General features: G+C 38.8%; 2 protein-coding genes across 2 annotated transcripts in view; both read right to left on the bottom strand.

Moving 5' to 3' along the window:
* LOC138022330 (L-gulonolactone oxidase-like) overlaps nt 1-7,890 on the bottom strand; it is a 25,128-nt gene extending 17,238 nt beyond the window's left edge. Inside the window, exons 1-4 of the mRNA XM_068869442.1 lie at nt 7,609-7,890; nt 7,402-7,527; nt 1,113-1,207; nt 395-485 (exon numbers count right to left, since the gene is read on the bottom strand). Coding sequence (XP_068725543.1) covers nt 395-485; nt 1,113-1,207; nt 7,402-7,527; nt 7,609-7,740 — 444 coding nt within the window. The 5' untranslated portion in view covers nt 7,741-7,890. The remainder of the gene's footprint in view (nt 1-394; nt 486-1,112; nt 1,208-7,401; nt 7,528-7,608) is intronic.
* Nucleotides 7,891-9,980: 2,090 nt separating this feature from the next.
* LOC138022331 (uncharacterized) lies at nt 9,981-11,265 on the bottom strand. Its single transcript, XM_068869444.1, has 2 exons — nt 11,214-11,265; nt 9,981-10,854 (listed from the first exon to the last, which is right to left on the bottom strand). The coding sequence occupies exon 2, from the start codon at nt 10,827-10,829 to the stop codon at nt 9,981-9,983; it is 849 nt and encodes a 282-aa protein (XP_068725545.1). The 5' UTR covers nt 10,830-10,854; nt 11,214-11,265.
* Nucleotides 11,266-12,602: the final 1,337 nt, after the last annotated feature.

The following is a 12,602-nucleotide window of genomic DNA, read 5'->3' as shown; positions in this document are numbered from 1 at the left end:
TTTACCATAAGCATATAAATACATTGGTCAGGCATACTTATTAGTTCTATTAATTGTTTAAATTTCCGCATAATCTAGTGTAATTTCCGCATAATCAATGCATGTTTACACATAATACGGCCAAAAATTCCGCGTAATCTTTAATTTTTTTCCGCATCCTATCAGAAGCCCTGTTATTAATAATATTTTTATTAGTTCAGGGCAAAAAGTAGCCAACTTCCCTAAGACTGACATTACAGCACTTTTGAAACCACTGAATACTTACATTGCAACCAATTCACACCTGGGGTGGTCCCTATTGACAGTCAAGTAAAATCATCTGGCCTATTAATTTTTATCATTAGCCTTTTCTGCTCCTTGAAGAAACTCTTTTTACAACTTCATGCAAACTTACAAAAGTTGCAATTAGTCCGTAATCCTTTCCTGTTCCATGAGTGCAGGTTCCAAGTGTCCCAGCACAGGACATCCCAGATACTGAACTGAGACTGTAAAATTAGTAGACCAAAATAAAATGTCAAGTTATGGCACAAACTGAGGTAGCTCTTGCTGTTCACTGTCAATATTAAACTTTCTTAAAATGAAACAGACAACTTTGCTATTAACATATAAATGTATGGAACAAATTGGGAGGACTACACTGAAGAAAAGAAAACATGAAATTGAATAAGTGAAGTGATGTACATGTACCAGTACATTAGGTCATCCCCCTATTAACAATAATGCTGTTTAGGGGGCTGTGGCGATACTGCTTTTAATATGCAGTTTACAGTCAAAAAGTGATTCAGTGAGTGCTCAACTTTCAGGAAAAAATCTAGAGGCTTTTCAGATTTGGTTACCAAAACATTTTGGCCCTTTGGGCCTTATACATTTCAACAAAGAGAGGCTACCACTTATAAACGAACAAAAAAATATTGTCCTAAGTTTCAACAAAAGATGCTAAAAAATGGCTACATATAAACTTTAAGGTAAAATGCAAGCAAGGCCAAGCCAAAATCAGAGCGTGGAAAGGGGCCTTGACAGCCACAGATGTAAAGTTATTAACTCCGTTAAATTACATATTTTGTACAATATGTCATTACTATTACCGTAAATATTAAACGGTGATTACTTACTTGGGTAAAGCTAAGCCATGTCGGTCCAGTAATTCATTGAGTTCTATCACAAGCAATCCTCCCTGGACTGTTACTTGCTTTTCCTTCTGATTTATCTGAAAACATAGTAGTATTTGACGGCACGAGTTGACAATAAGCAAATTAAAAGTGAGTGGTCATTGGATCATGCTTTAGCAATCTTTCTTGCTATCTTTCAAAGATCCTTCGTGGTCCTTTATCATTATGTATGTAAATAATTAAAAGTAAAAGTAAGTATAAAAAATATTTCCTACACTTCATATTATGCATTTCTTTTATTCATCAACTCCTTTGCAGGATTACACATGAGCCCAACAAATTGATCTTCTCAGAACTACTTGATCACAGTTGGTAGAGGTAAAGTTGGTCGTGAGTTGCAATCCCATTGAAGCAGCCTGAATTTTCAGAGGCAATCGAGAGATTTAGGGTGCGTTCAATTGACCGTATTCCGGAATAGGAATACATGGAATAGAAGTTAGAAATCCTTCGTTTTTACGAAGATTCACATTAATATTGTCAAACCTCTGCTAAAATGCTATTTTAAACACTAAGCTTTATAATTATTATCCTTGTTGCCGCAAAACGCCACACATAGGGTTTTAAATCATCACTCCCTGTATTCTTATTCCGGAATAGGGTCAATCGAACGCAGCCTTAGCATCACGTTTCCATGAAATGCAAATGGCTAAAGTGACCACATGAACATGATTTTCCCACCATTTTCTGCCGGCTGCCGCTTGCCATTTCTACATGAAAAGTAGGCATTTTCGCATTTGCGGTATACATGAAATTTTCTTCTTGTTTGTCTTCTACATAAGAAGATGTTTGCCAAAAAAAAGTACCCAAAACTATTTTCTGGTATTTCAAAGGAGGAAAAACTAGGCTTCATGGTTATGAAGTTCAAAACTGACTCCTATCCATAATTTTCTTCATGAACTCACGTGGACTCTCTGTTGACTGACAAAACGAGGGTTGTCGAATACACCCGAGCTGAGTAGGATCATCTGATCATGAGGTACATGGTTTTGTGGTTTCTTTCATCAAAATCATAATAGAACAATGACGTTTGTTCGACAACTACCCTTTGTAAAGCCCTTAGCGTAATAATTATTATTGTTTTCCATAGTAAGTCATGATGGGCTGTTTCTTTCGCTAGAATCATAATAGAATGATCGTTTGTTTCACCACTACCCTTTGTAAAGTCCTAAGAGTAACATTATTGTTTTCCCAATATTAGTGGCTGGCGAGTGCCCTTTGTGCTTGCTTTTGTGTCCAAGTCGGTATCGTCTCCAGTGCACTTTGCTTTGTGTTTTCTTTCGTCAAAATCATAATAGAACGATTGTTTGTTCCTCAACTACCTTTTATAAAGCCCTTAGAGTAATTAATGTTTTCCACTGTAAGTCATGGCAAGCGCCCTGTTGGAAACAAGGTATATGCAGTAACACATAAAGCGCATTAATTTTTTAGTGCGCAAAAGTGACATTCACTTTCTGACTTTCTTGTTATGAAGAAGTACAGTTTGGAAAAAACGTAACAACAGCTGGTTGAAGCTATTTGTACATGTATATAAAAGCATCATATATATTACCTTTTGTGGCATTAAATCATATTTTAATTAAGAAAGTATTTATATATATATATATATATTAAGCAATGAAGACCCACCAGCCACATGAACATCCGAGGTAGGAAAAAGAGAACATAGCGGAAGCATCACAGAAGCATGAGTGATGCAAAGCAGGGACGTTAAGCGGAATTAAGACAAAGAATCATATTATCAAAACCGGCCTTCAGACACCTCTGACGAACCATATCGGCGAATAAATTATTGCCGCATCTGAAGAAAAACCATGGGAATTCAAGAGGTGCTAAATCAGGCTCTCTCAGTAGCCAGTGAAAGAGAATAAACACACTCGTAGTAATAAAGAAATAAGGCCAAGGGTATTTCCTATGGTCTTCTTACAAATTGACGAGGAAAATACTATATAAACGATTCACATATTAACCAGCCTGCATTCTCATATCACTGTCACCATCTGTTTGCGATGGTAATTTTACGAAGATCCTACATAATTTGTGTTTCTGTTTGCATTAAGCTTTTGCATTGGTCCGCTTCCACTTTTTCTCTGCTGCTGCTGCTGCTGCTGTGTTTCATGAGACCGATGTGCGCGTCCTTTTTCTCTTTAGCATGAAGGCCAATCTACTCCGAAAACATGCATCAAAAATCTAAAGAATAATACTAGAACTTTTGAGAGACCAAAAGCTGTGGGGAGAGGTGTTGTTTGTTCGTCTGATACAAAATGCTTTTGAGGCGCTGTTTTCCGAAGACACTAACTTTTGCAATATAAAGATTGCCACTCAAAGACAGTAGCTAGATAAACCTATTTCCAACATACCAGCTTTGGCAAATTTTAGTAACTTAAGTACCGTAGTTTTGATCCGTTGTGTGACCGCTAAAACCCCCACAAAACACGAAATACCTTTTCATGAAACAATGACTATATGAAAGCTGTAACAGGTGCTAACGGCTTATTATAAATAGAAATCAAAACTCAACCTTTAGTGAAACGAGGCGATCAATAGTAGAAATTCTTTCGTATACTTCCGATTTCAGGAAAAAACGAAGAGAACACAAAAAAGGACAATGACTAATGATGGCTTGTGGATGACGTACATGTAGTATGGCCATTACATGTGGATGACATAGAATGAACATGTAGCCACTAAAACATACCATTTTATTTCTACTTACATGTACATAAACTATAGCTAGCCAATGATAACAAGCATTACAATTTGTGGAAAGAAGAAAAGCAAACGGTCGTGATTTTGTAACATGGCCTGCCCTGCAGGGAGCATCCCACGTAATTATGGGATGCATAGGGGGCAAAAAAACACCGGCTTTCAAAGCATTATGCAAATTGCAAAGAAAATTTTCAGCTGATTCTCAATACACAGCTAATAGTGGTTCAAAGTTTTTCTTGGTTTAAAATTTTTCTAGTCAGTTCAATTTTGATTTCTCATTGTCTAACAAAATTATTCATTACCATAATCTGAAACAATAGAAAATCAAAATTGAAACTGGTTTGAAAAATTTTGAACCTACAATAAAATAGAACCACGACATACAATTTCTTATATTGTTAATCACTGAAAGTCTGCCACTAATAAAAATAAGTCCTGGTGTTCAGCGGGGAAGTGTCATGCTATTTTAGCACAACGTTAACGTTAAAAACGTAGTAAAACGAAATGTTGTATCAATGAAGATAATTCTACCGTTTTGTTACTCTATGGTTCTTTTAATCATCTGTAGATGAGGACGCTGAGGTTGCAATGGTTGCTGTATATAGCCATTTTGTCCATCGAGGTGATTATCGGCTAAGACTAAAAGTGGGACGGGGACGTGGGACTTGGGACGTGGGGACTCGGGGACTCGGGGACGTGGGGACTCGGGGACGTGGGGACGTGGGGACGCGGGGACTCAGGGACATGGGGACATGGGGACTCGGGGACGTGGGGACTCGGGGACGTGGGGACGTGGAGACTCGGGTACTCGGGGAAGTGTGAACTTGAGGATGTGGGGACGCGGCGACACATTTTCGAAGTATAGAATCAGAAATGGGACAACATCGCCAAGAAAGTTGAATTGCTTGTGTTATTTTGCTTTTCAAGTACCAGCTAGTAAATACACAGCGAAATTCAAAAATTGGATTCTCGAAAAGTCATTCTCGCCACCCGTCACAGAGCTCAAATGTGAAACAAAGCAGAAGACCTAATGGCCCATTGCTGACACTGCAGCTGAAATTTCAGCGTTTTTTGTTGTTGTTGCTCAGAAACTTGAGCCTTATGACTCCTCTGTAACTGAAGTTTAAATACCGTGCCAACGGTCCTTGTTGGCGGCATTGTGACTGCATCTTTCCTGGCGCTTGTTCAATTTGTTACCTTTGATTCGGGTCGTCACCGTTGATGTTGTCGAAAATGTTCGTCATCAGAGGGCCAGAAGTCCCCCAGGAGGGGGAGGGGGTACTGCCATATATGAGCTATATAGGTATGTGCCGCTGTGAAGGGTATGGTTTTCAAGCAGTTTGCTCTAGGATAGGATACATAAATCAGAGCGTTTGTTTCTAGAATTGGATATAATTTTTCACGGAACTGACCAGTTGGTTGAAGATTTTATCTAGACTAAGGAAAGTTGATAAAACCAAATTTTTGTATACTACTTCTCCACCGAAACAGCACCACAGTTTCTTTAGAAACTAACGCCTTGAAGTAAAAATAGATCATTTTTTGAGAGAGAAACAATTGTGGTATAGCTTTTGCTTTGGCTAGACTGTGCTAGTGACCTCAGTAGTTTCTGAAAAACAGTTACTCTAGGATAGGGAGGGTTTGGGGAGTTTACTCTGGTACGGGGTAGCAAAATTCACTTGAACCAGCTCTGGTTTAGGCTAAGGGTTCTAAGGTCCTAGCAGCACACCCCCCACCCAGAAATTCCTAAAGTACCGTCCCCGGGCCAGAAGCTAAATAACGCTTCTGTGTGTTAAGGGTTGACCAAGCGAATAAGTTGGCATATTTTTGTTTTACGAGGAAACATTTATCCAATCGACGTTAACTTGAAATCTGCATACTTTGCTTTCTACTCCCTCTTTCATCTGAAATGTGTCACGTGATTTTTAACGGCTAAAAACAATTGAAATATTTTATCGGAAAAGAGGATGGAAAAGTCATCTTATATCAAGATACCTTGCTGTAGTACTCCTACCGAGGCTTTATCACTCTGCCTTTTAATCATATGCCCATCTTAATGGCAACGGTAAATCAAAATTAAAAGAAAAAAAAAGGTCAAATCACATAGAGGTCACAATAAAAATGAACTATATCACATTGATAGTTATAATTATACGTTATTCGTAGTTTTAAGCAGTTTCAAGCAAAACTTTGTCGTAAATTTTTAGGGTAAACTTTACCCCAATCTCAAAAAAAAGAGTTATTACGTAATCAGTCAAGAAAGGTGACGTGACATACAAATACTAGGGACATGCAAAATTAAAAAGAAAAAGGTTAGGATGCAGAAAGTGGAAGTACTTTTACAGTGCGACGCGCCTTACCGTGGCCACCTAACAAAGTTTTTTAAAACTTATACGTCAATCAGGGTGAGTGAATTTGATTCACAGTCACCCCTCCTTCCAAAGTTCGTACGGTTGTAGTATAATACCGTTGAATGGGTTGTTTGAGTTGACGTATTTACACGTAATTGTCAAATGTGAAAGTTTGTTGGGTGGCCAAGGCAAGACGCGTCGCACTGTAAATGTTCAAGCCTCGATATACTTAGGGAATTGTAAAATGATCTGAGAAATGGTCATACCAACGTTTCGTTCATGTTGCCTATGTCAAATAGGGACTTAATGCCAAAAAAAAATTGTCCCTTCGTTTCACCTAAATTACTCCACTATGTAACTTGATAGTAGTACAATGAAAGTAACCTTTTTATGAAGACGAGTAATAAACTATACTATATATATTTACTAGATCTCTGTTTCACATCATACAAACGAGGAACTTAAACCGGGGTACAACGCAGTTACGATCAACAGACGAAAATTTTGTGAAATATGATGAAAAGTTAAACAAATGGTAAAAATGCGTCCCCACGTCCCCACGTCCCCGAGTCCCCACGTCCCCACGTCCCCGAGTCCCCACGTCCCCGAGTCCCCACGTCCCCACGTCCCCACGTCCCCGAGTCCCCACGTCCCCACGTCCCCGAGTCCCCACGTCCCCGAGTCCCCACGTCCCAAGTCCCACGTCCCAGTCCCACGTCCCCGTCCCACTTTTAGTCACAGCCGTGATTATCGGCTAATAATCCGAGATAGCGAGCCAATGAGAGTGCGCGATTTTGTATAATCACCTGTGTATTTATACTAATAATTCATAAGCCAAAAACAAAAGAAATCATCACCGTGAAGGAAGTTTCGATACGTGGTCTTATTTAATTAGCATAAAATTGCGCCAACTTTGATCCAAAATATCTCTTAAAATACTGATTCCTTTGAGACGCAATATCAATCACTCGAAAGAGTGTTTCATCGGATATCCAAACACCTCGAAATCAGCTAAAAAACTCGGCCTTCGGCCTCGTTTTTCAACTCGCTTCTCGGTGTTTGGATATCCGATGAAACACTCCTTCTCGTGTTTGATATATTACTTAAAAAACTTTTTTTTTTTGCGAATGCATACACAAGGAGAAAAGGGATAAGCATTAAGTACGTTTACTTGCCTCTAAGACAGCATTATAGTTCTTCAAAGAAACCATGAATTCGCTAGTGCAAGCGATGTCCGAAGGCGAGTATGAACCACCGACCAGCCGAATCCTCTTACGTAACTTGGAAGCAACTTGCAGTACCTGTGTGTTCATCAAAACGATTCAAGTCAGTGTACACAGTTTGATTTCACGAAAAGAAAACTCCAGGTGAAAAATAAGTACTTCTCTTATTTCTTCCGTAGTTTTGGGTTCAAAATACAATTCTGGCGAACAGGAAAAGGTTGTCGACCAGTTCGTGAATCTGTAATCCCGCCTTCCGCGCGCCAAAATATCCTCTACTTTGGAGTTATCCATGTCAAAAATATAGAGAATTTATGGAAAGAAGAAGACCATGCCTTGACATCGGCCACCAAGATATCACGGTGGCAAGCCTGTAAATAATGCAGCTAAACAAACTAATCCGAGGCATAAGCCATGATCACTTTAAATATGGAAATGACTTCCTTACTTATTACCTTACCTACAGTTACGCATACATAGAGTTTATCAGAGGACGTATAAAAATAGAACTGCAATGCGTACATGATAAAGTCCCACGTACTGCAGATCACTTAGCTCAAAACGGACGATGTCGTATGTTATATGTTTTTGTGGGCCGAAATGTGATCCATTCGTCGTAAACTTATAAGTTTTGGATGTAATCATATTTTTCAAGTGAAGCTATGATCTTTGCAGTTATGAACGCAATTTTGACAATTGCGTATAGAAGCCTGAAAAATTCAGGACTTCAACGGGGTTTGAGCCCGTGACCTCGCGATTCCGGTGCGACGCTCTAACCAACTGAGCTATGAAGCCACTGTCGTTGGGAACTGGTCATTTGTGGGTTCTAATGGTCCTGTGAGGAATGAATCAATGATGAAATGGTATATGAAATGAATCATATATGAACTCCTGAATATTGCGTTCATAACTGCGAAGATCATAGCTTCACTTGGTTTCATATCCGCAGTTCATCATTGAATCATATTTTTCGTAATCGTGCATATTTCTGGGATATGGTCTTCGGGCTTACATGAAATGCAAATTCACATCGGAATAGCAAAATTGCGGCAAAAGCGTCGTGCTAGCTCCTACATAGAGCAACAGATAATAAGGTAATAAACAGACATGTAAGAAGAATACAGTCAGCAACGTTTGAAAGTAAAACACATCTTGTCTTAGCATTACGCCTTCTGGTTTCCGATTTCCGGTTTCCGGTAATATACGAGTTGAGTCATACCTGTTATAGACAAATTTAATGTCTTTTGTCAACTGTCCCAAAGCATTTAGGGGTCGCGAGATGTTTTAGTCGTGGAATAAAAAATATAGTGTAATCTGCGTTCCCGAGTCTCCCGTCGCCAATGGGGAGAAAAAACTAGTGTGTTCAGGCGTCATCAATGCTAAACGAAACGGCAAAACGTCGACGCTCTTGAGATGGATAAGAAAATCTACTTCTGCTGATAAACACTCTGTTGTGTGACTGTCTGAGAGCCGCGACTGGTGCAAGGTGGGGAACTCGATCTGAACGTCAAAGGTGATCGACGTTTTTAGTGGGGGTTGGCAGTGATGGATCCTGACTTACACGTCGGTGGGAATGGGGGGGGGGGGAGCGGACGCTCTCTGCTTTGCCATGTACAAGGGCCCTGATGCAAATATGGGGCAAGGGATTAATAAATACAAATCCTGCAGCCAGTGCTGTGTTGATTTGACTATCATTACACTTATTATGCATTTACTGATACACAATGAAATGTTAGACCAATGCCCTGTGATGTATCATTCTTTATTGGAATTCCATGTCTATTCAGTTCCATATTTGTATTTACTACACAATTTTATGAATAACTTGCCCACAATTATTCATTCCTGAGACCACTTTTTCATTTCCAAAGTAAATCCTTTTTTCTTTAAAAAATCATCACATGATAAAATTTCATTTTAAAATAACAAATTGGAGATAATCAAATGCTGTAAGTGAAAGCAATTATATGATTACAATAATATTAAAAATTATTTTTACCTCTATTGTTATTTGATGCAAAATCAATTGAGGCTTATAAATCCATACAGCCTGAACGAAATAAAACGTAATGATGTACAAAGTTAAAATTTTCAATAATTAGTCATACTTAAATAATTTCAAATCTTTGATATTATAAAATAACTTAAATTCTTTAGCATTAATGTTGAAATTTTTTGAAATGCTCGTAGTTTATACCTACAAGAAAAAAATTAGTCTCTTCTCTAAAATGTTGAATCAATGAAATCGAAACTAAAATACAAAATGAATAAAAATCTCGAGAATTAATTGATTTAAGATTCCTGAAATTTAAGTATATCGCTTTCTTTTTTTTTTTTTTTTGTCTTTTTCCATCTTGATTCTTCAAGTGTACATTGAATAGGTAAAAACGGTCACATATGGCACTTCATGATGATACAAGGGGTTACTTTTGCACGTTTAGCTAGAAAACAATAAATTTAAGTAAAAAGATGACGTCAAAAATTACAAAAAAAGAACAGTTGTTTACAAATAAATTTCGTTTCCAGATTGTGAATTAGTACAAGGCATCACGGTACTGTCCATAGAAAGGCACTGAGGGGTACATATACATTGGGTATGCTGTGCAGGATGTATCACAAGCTGCTTGTGAGGGCTGGCAGTTTTCATAGCTTGGAGGTGAAGATAAAGAATAACGCAAATTCAGTAAAAGTTGAACCGCTATTTGTTCCTCTTGGTGCTTTTGATAGTAATAATCTATGAGAGAGTTCCCGCCAGTAGCTGATGTCACTTCAAACGAATTGTACCTGGAGTGGTTGAATTCGTAGTTAGGAACGTCTTCGTTATCTGCCCCGGATTTGGGCGGAGAAGAATTGGGGCTCTTGCAATAAAAAGCGTTGTTGCCTCTTCTCGTCTTTGAAACAGCGCCTTTCCCGACCTCGGCCATCTTGAACTTTCCATACTGCAGTGCCCCCAACTGTGAAGGACTTTCTCGTTTGAAGCTGGTTAGGGTTCCTTGCGCCACTCTCTTCTTCTTTCTTGAGGAACAAGTGCGGTGAACCAAATGCATGAGTTCGGGTTTGTCTCTTTTGAAATGAACGTGTTCAAATTCCATGTTTTTGGACGGGTCTCCTTTTCCATTGACAGGAACCTTTCGAAAGCCGTAAAGGTTGAGCTGCCTAACGAAGCTCGTGAAGTTCCTGGTTTTAAACATTTCTGCGCTCTCATCTAGAACTTGTCTTTTAAACGCCTCACCGTCGGTAATGAGAATTGCTCCACCACTCTCTGACCAGCGAATTGCATTACGGTACTTTTCGTCGCTTAGAAGTAGCTTCAGCTTCGATATAAATGGACTTAAAGGTTTTCCCTTGACGGGAGTACAGTGAAGGCTGTTGGCTATTTCCATTTGTTCCAAAAGCTGTCGTCACAACCTGTCAGACAAAAGTAACGAATTAGTCCCACAAGAAAACAAGTCTGACAAAAAGACAATCACTACTCCCTTTCTGTGAACTAGGACAAACGCCTCTAAGCAATCAATTTTGATAAAGTACCGACAGTTTTGGTTACATTTTGTTGATATTGCAGCTTAAACGGCATTTAGTTAAAGCGTCCTTTCTTCGTTTCACACATTTCATTCTAGAAGAAGGAATTCTTTGTGATCTGATAAGTTCTTGTTGCTGGTTCTCAGAAAACAGAGCAACATACAGTAAGTAAGACTACTCAATCACTCGGCTTCCCCCCTAATACCAAAAACATGACTCTGCGCGTAAAATATATCTGAGTTACTTACACGCCTCGTTAATTTGTCATGAAGAAGCCCACAAGAGAGAACTACTTCGCCTTACTTGGCCTAGAGTGAAGAGGTTTTCTTGCTGACGCTTGATAAGCCTCTGAGCCAATAAAAAGATAGAACACACGTTCGAACTGGTTTCCGATTGGTCAGATGTTTGACAAGGTATGTTTCAAATTGAGCACTGTCGAAAGCTTCTTGACGACACCGCTCTCGTAAACCAAATTCGCGCAATTATATTTTTTAAAAAACTGAGCCGAGAAAAGAAATGTCAAGTTATTGAAACCTATCCCAACAGTCAAACTACTTTAGGTTTTGAATTTTCTTATTTGTGGAGTGTTTTATAAGGCCACTCGTAATGGTATCCTTCATAATCCTGTTTAGCACATTTTCCTTCAGTTTTCCCGCGTAAACTGCAACCCCGCGTCTCTCCGCAGGCAGACCACCCTCTGTTGCTGGTCTTGTTATGATGAGTAGAAGGATAAATACAGACAATTTTCTCGGCAATAAAGTTTGAAAGCATATAATTCAATGAAAGATCAAACAAAGTGGCAACCGAGTCCTGTGTTATGTTCAGTGTTTGTTTGGTCGTTCCGAGCTGTTTTAAGCGGGTGTCTTGAAAACAAAGACCCTATTGAAAACAAAAGACCGTGAAAGACTTGAGCACTTTTAAGCTAATGATCAATTTAAGCATTTATCACGTCATTTTATAAAGAAATACATATATAGAAAAAGGGAAAGGTACTATATTTTAGTACTATATTATTTTATTTTAGCTGATGATCAATTTAGGCATTTATCACGTCATTTTATATATTTATAATGAAGTTTTGAAAGGACCAAGGACGGACAACCCCTGGAAGACATTTTTCATTGGGAGAAAAACTTTTTATGCCCTGAGCGGGATTTGAACCCACGTCCCCCTGATTAACGGTTGAGTGTGATCACCACTGCACTATCAGAGAAACCATGCTGGCTACGTACATGGCCAATCTGGATAGTGAATGGGAATTATGTGGTCATCCCGGGCCAATGTTTTTCACCAACTAGATTATGCTGGATCAACCAGAACGATGATTCACAGGCGGACGAGAGAGAAGAGGAAAATTTGTATGCAAGTTACGAAGGTCTCTCGAGCCAACAGCTCATCCCTGCCCCCCAGGAGGATCACAAATGGATTCACAGTCCAAGCCTCGTGAATAACTTATATAAATATATTTATATAATAACCCAAGTTATTCACGGATTTTGATTGGTTCTTGCCTATGATCTATTAGAGGACAGCGCACGATTGACGTCACCATCAGCTTTTATGCTAATAAAATTTAATTCTTTATTATATAAAACAAATAGATTCCATGTTGCCGTGGGTCTGTTCAGTCATAGATC

This window comes from Montipora capricornis, chromosome 10 (genome assembly GCF_036669925.1).
Source record: "Montipora capricornis isolate CH-2021 chromosome 10, ASM3666992v2, whole genome shotgun sequence".
Classification (NCBI taxonomy): Eukaryota; Metazoa; Cnidaria; class Anthozoa; order Scleractinia; family Acroporidae; genus Montipora; species Montipora capricornis.
Note: the sequence above shows the minus strand (reverse complement) of the source record. Positions and strands in the feature narration are given on the sequence as shown.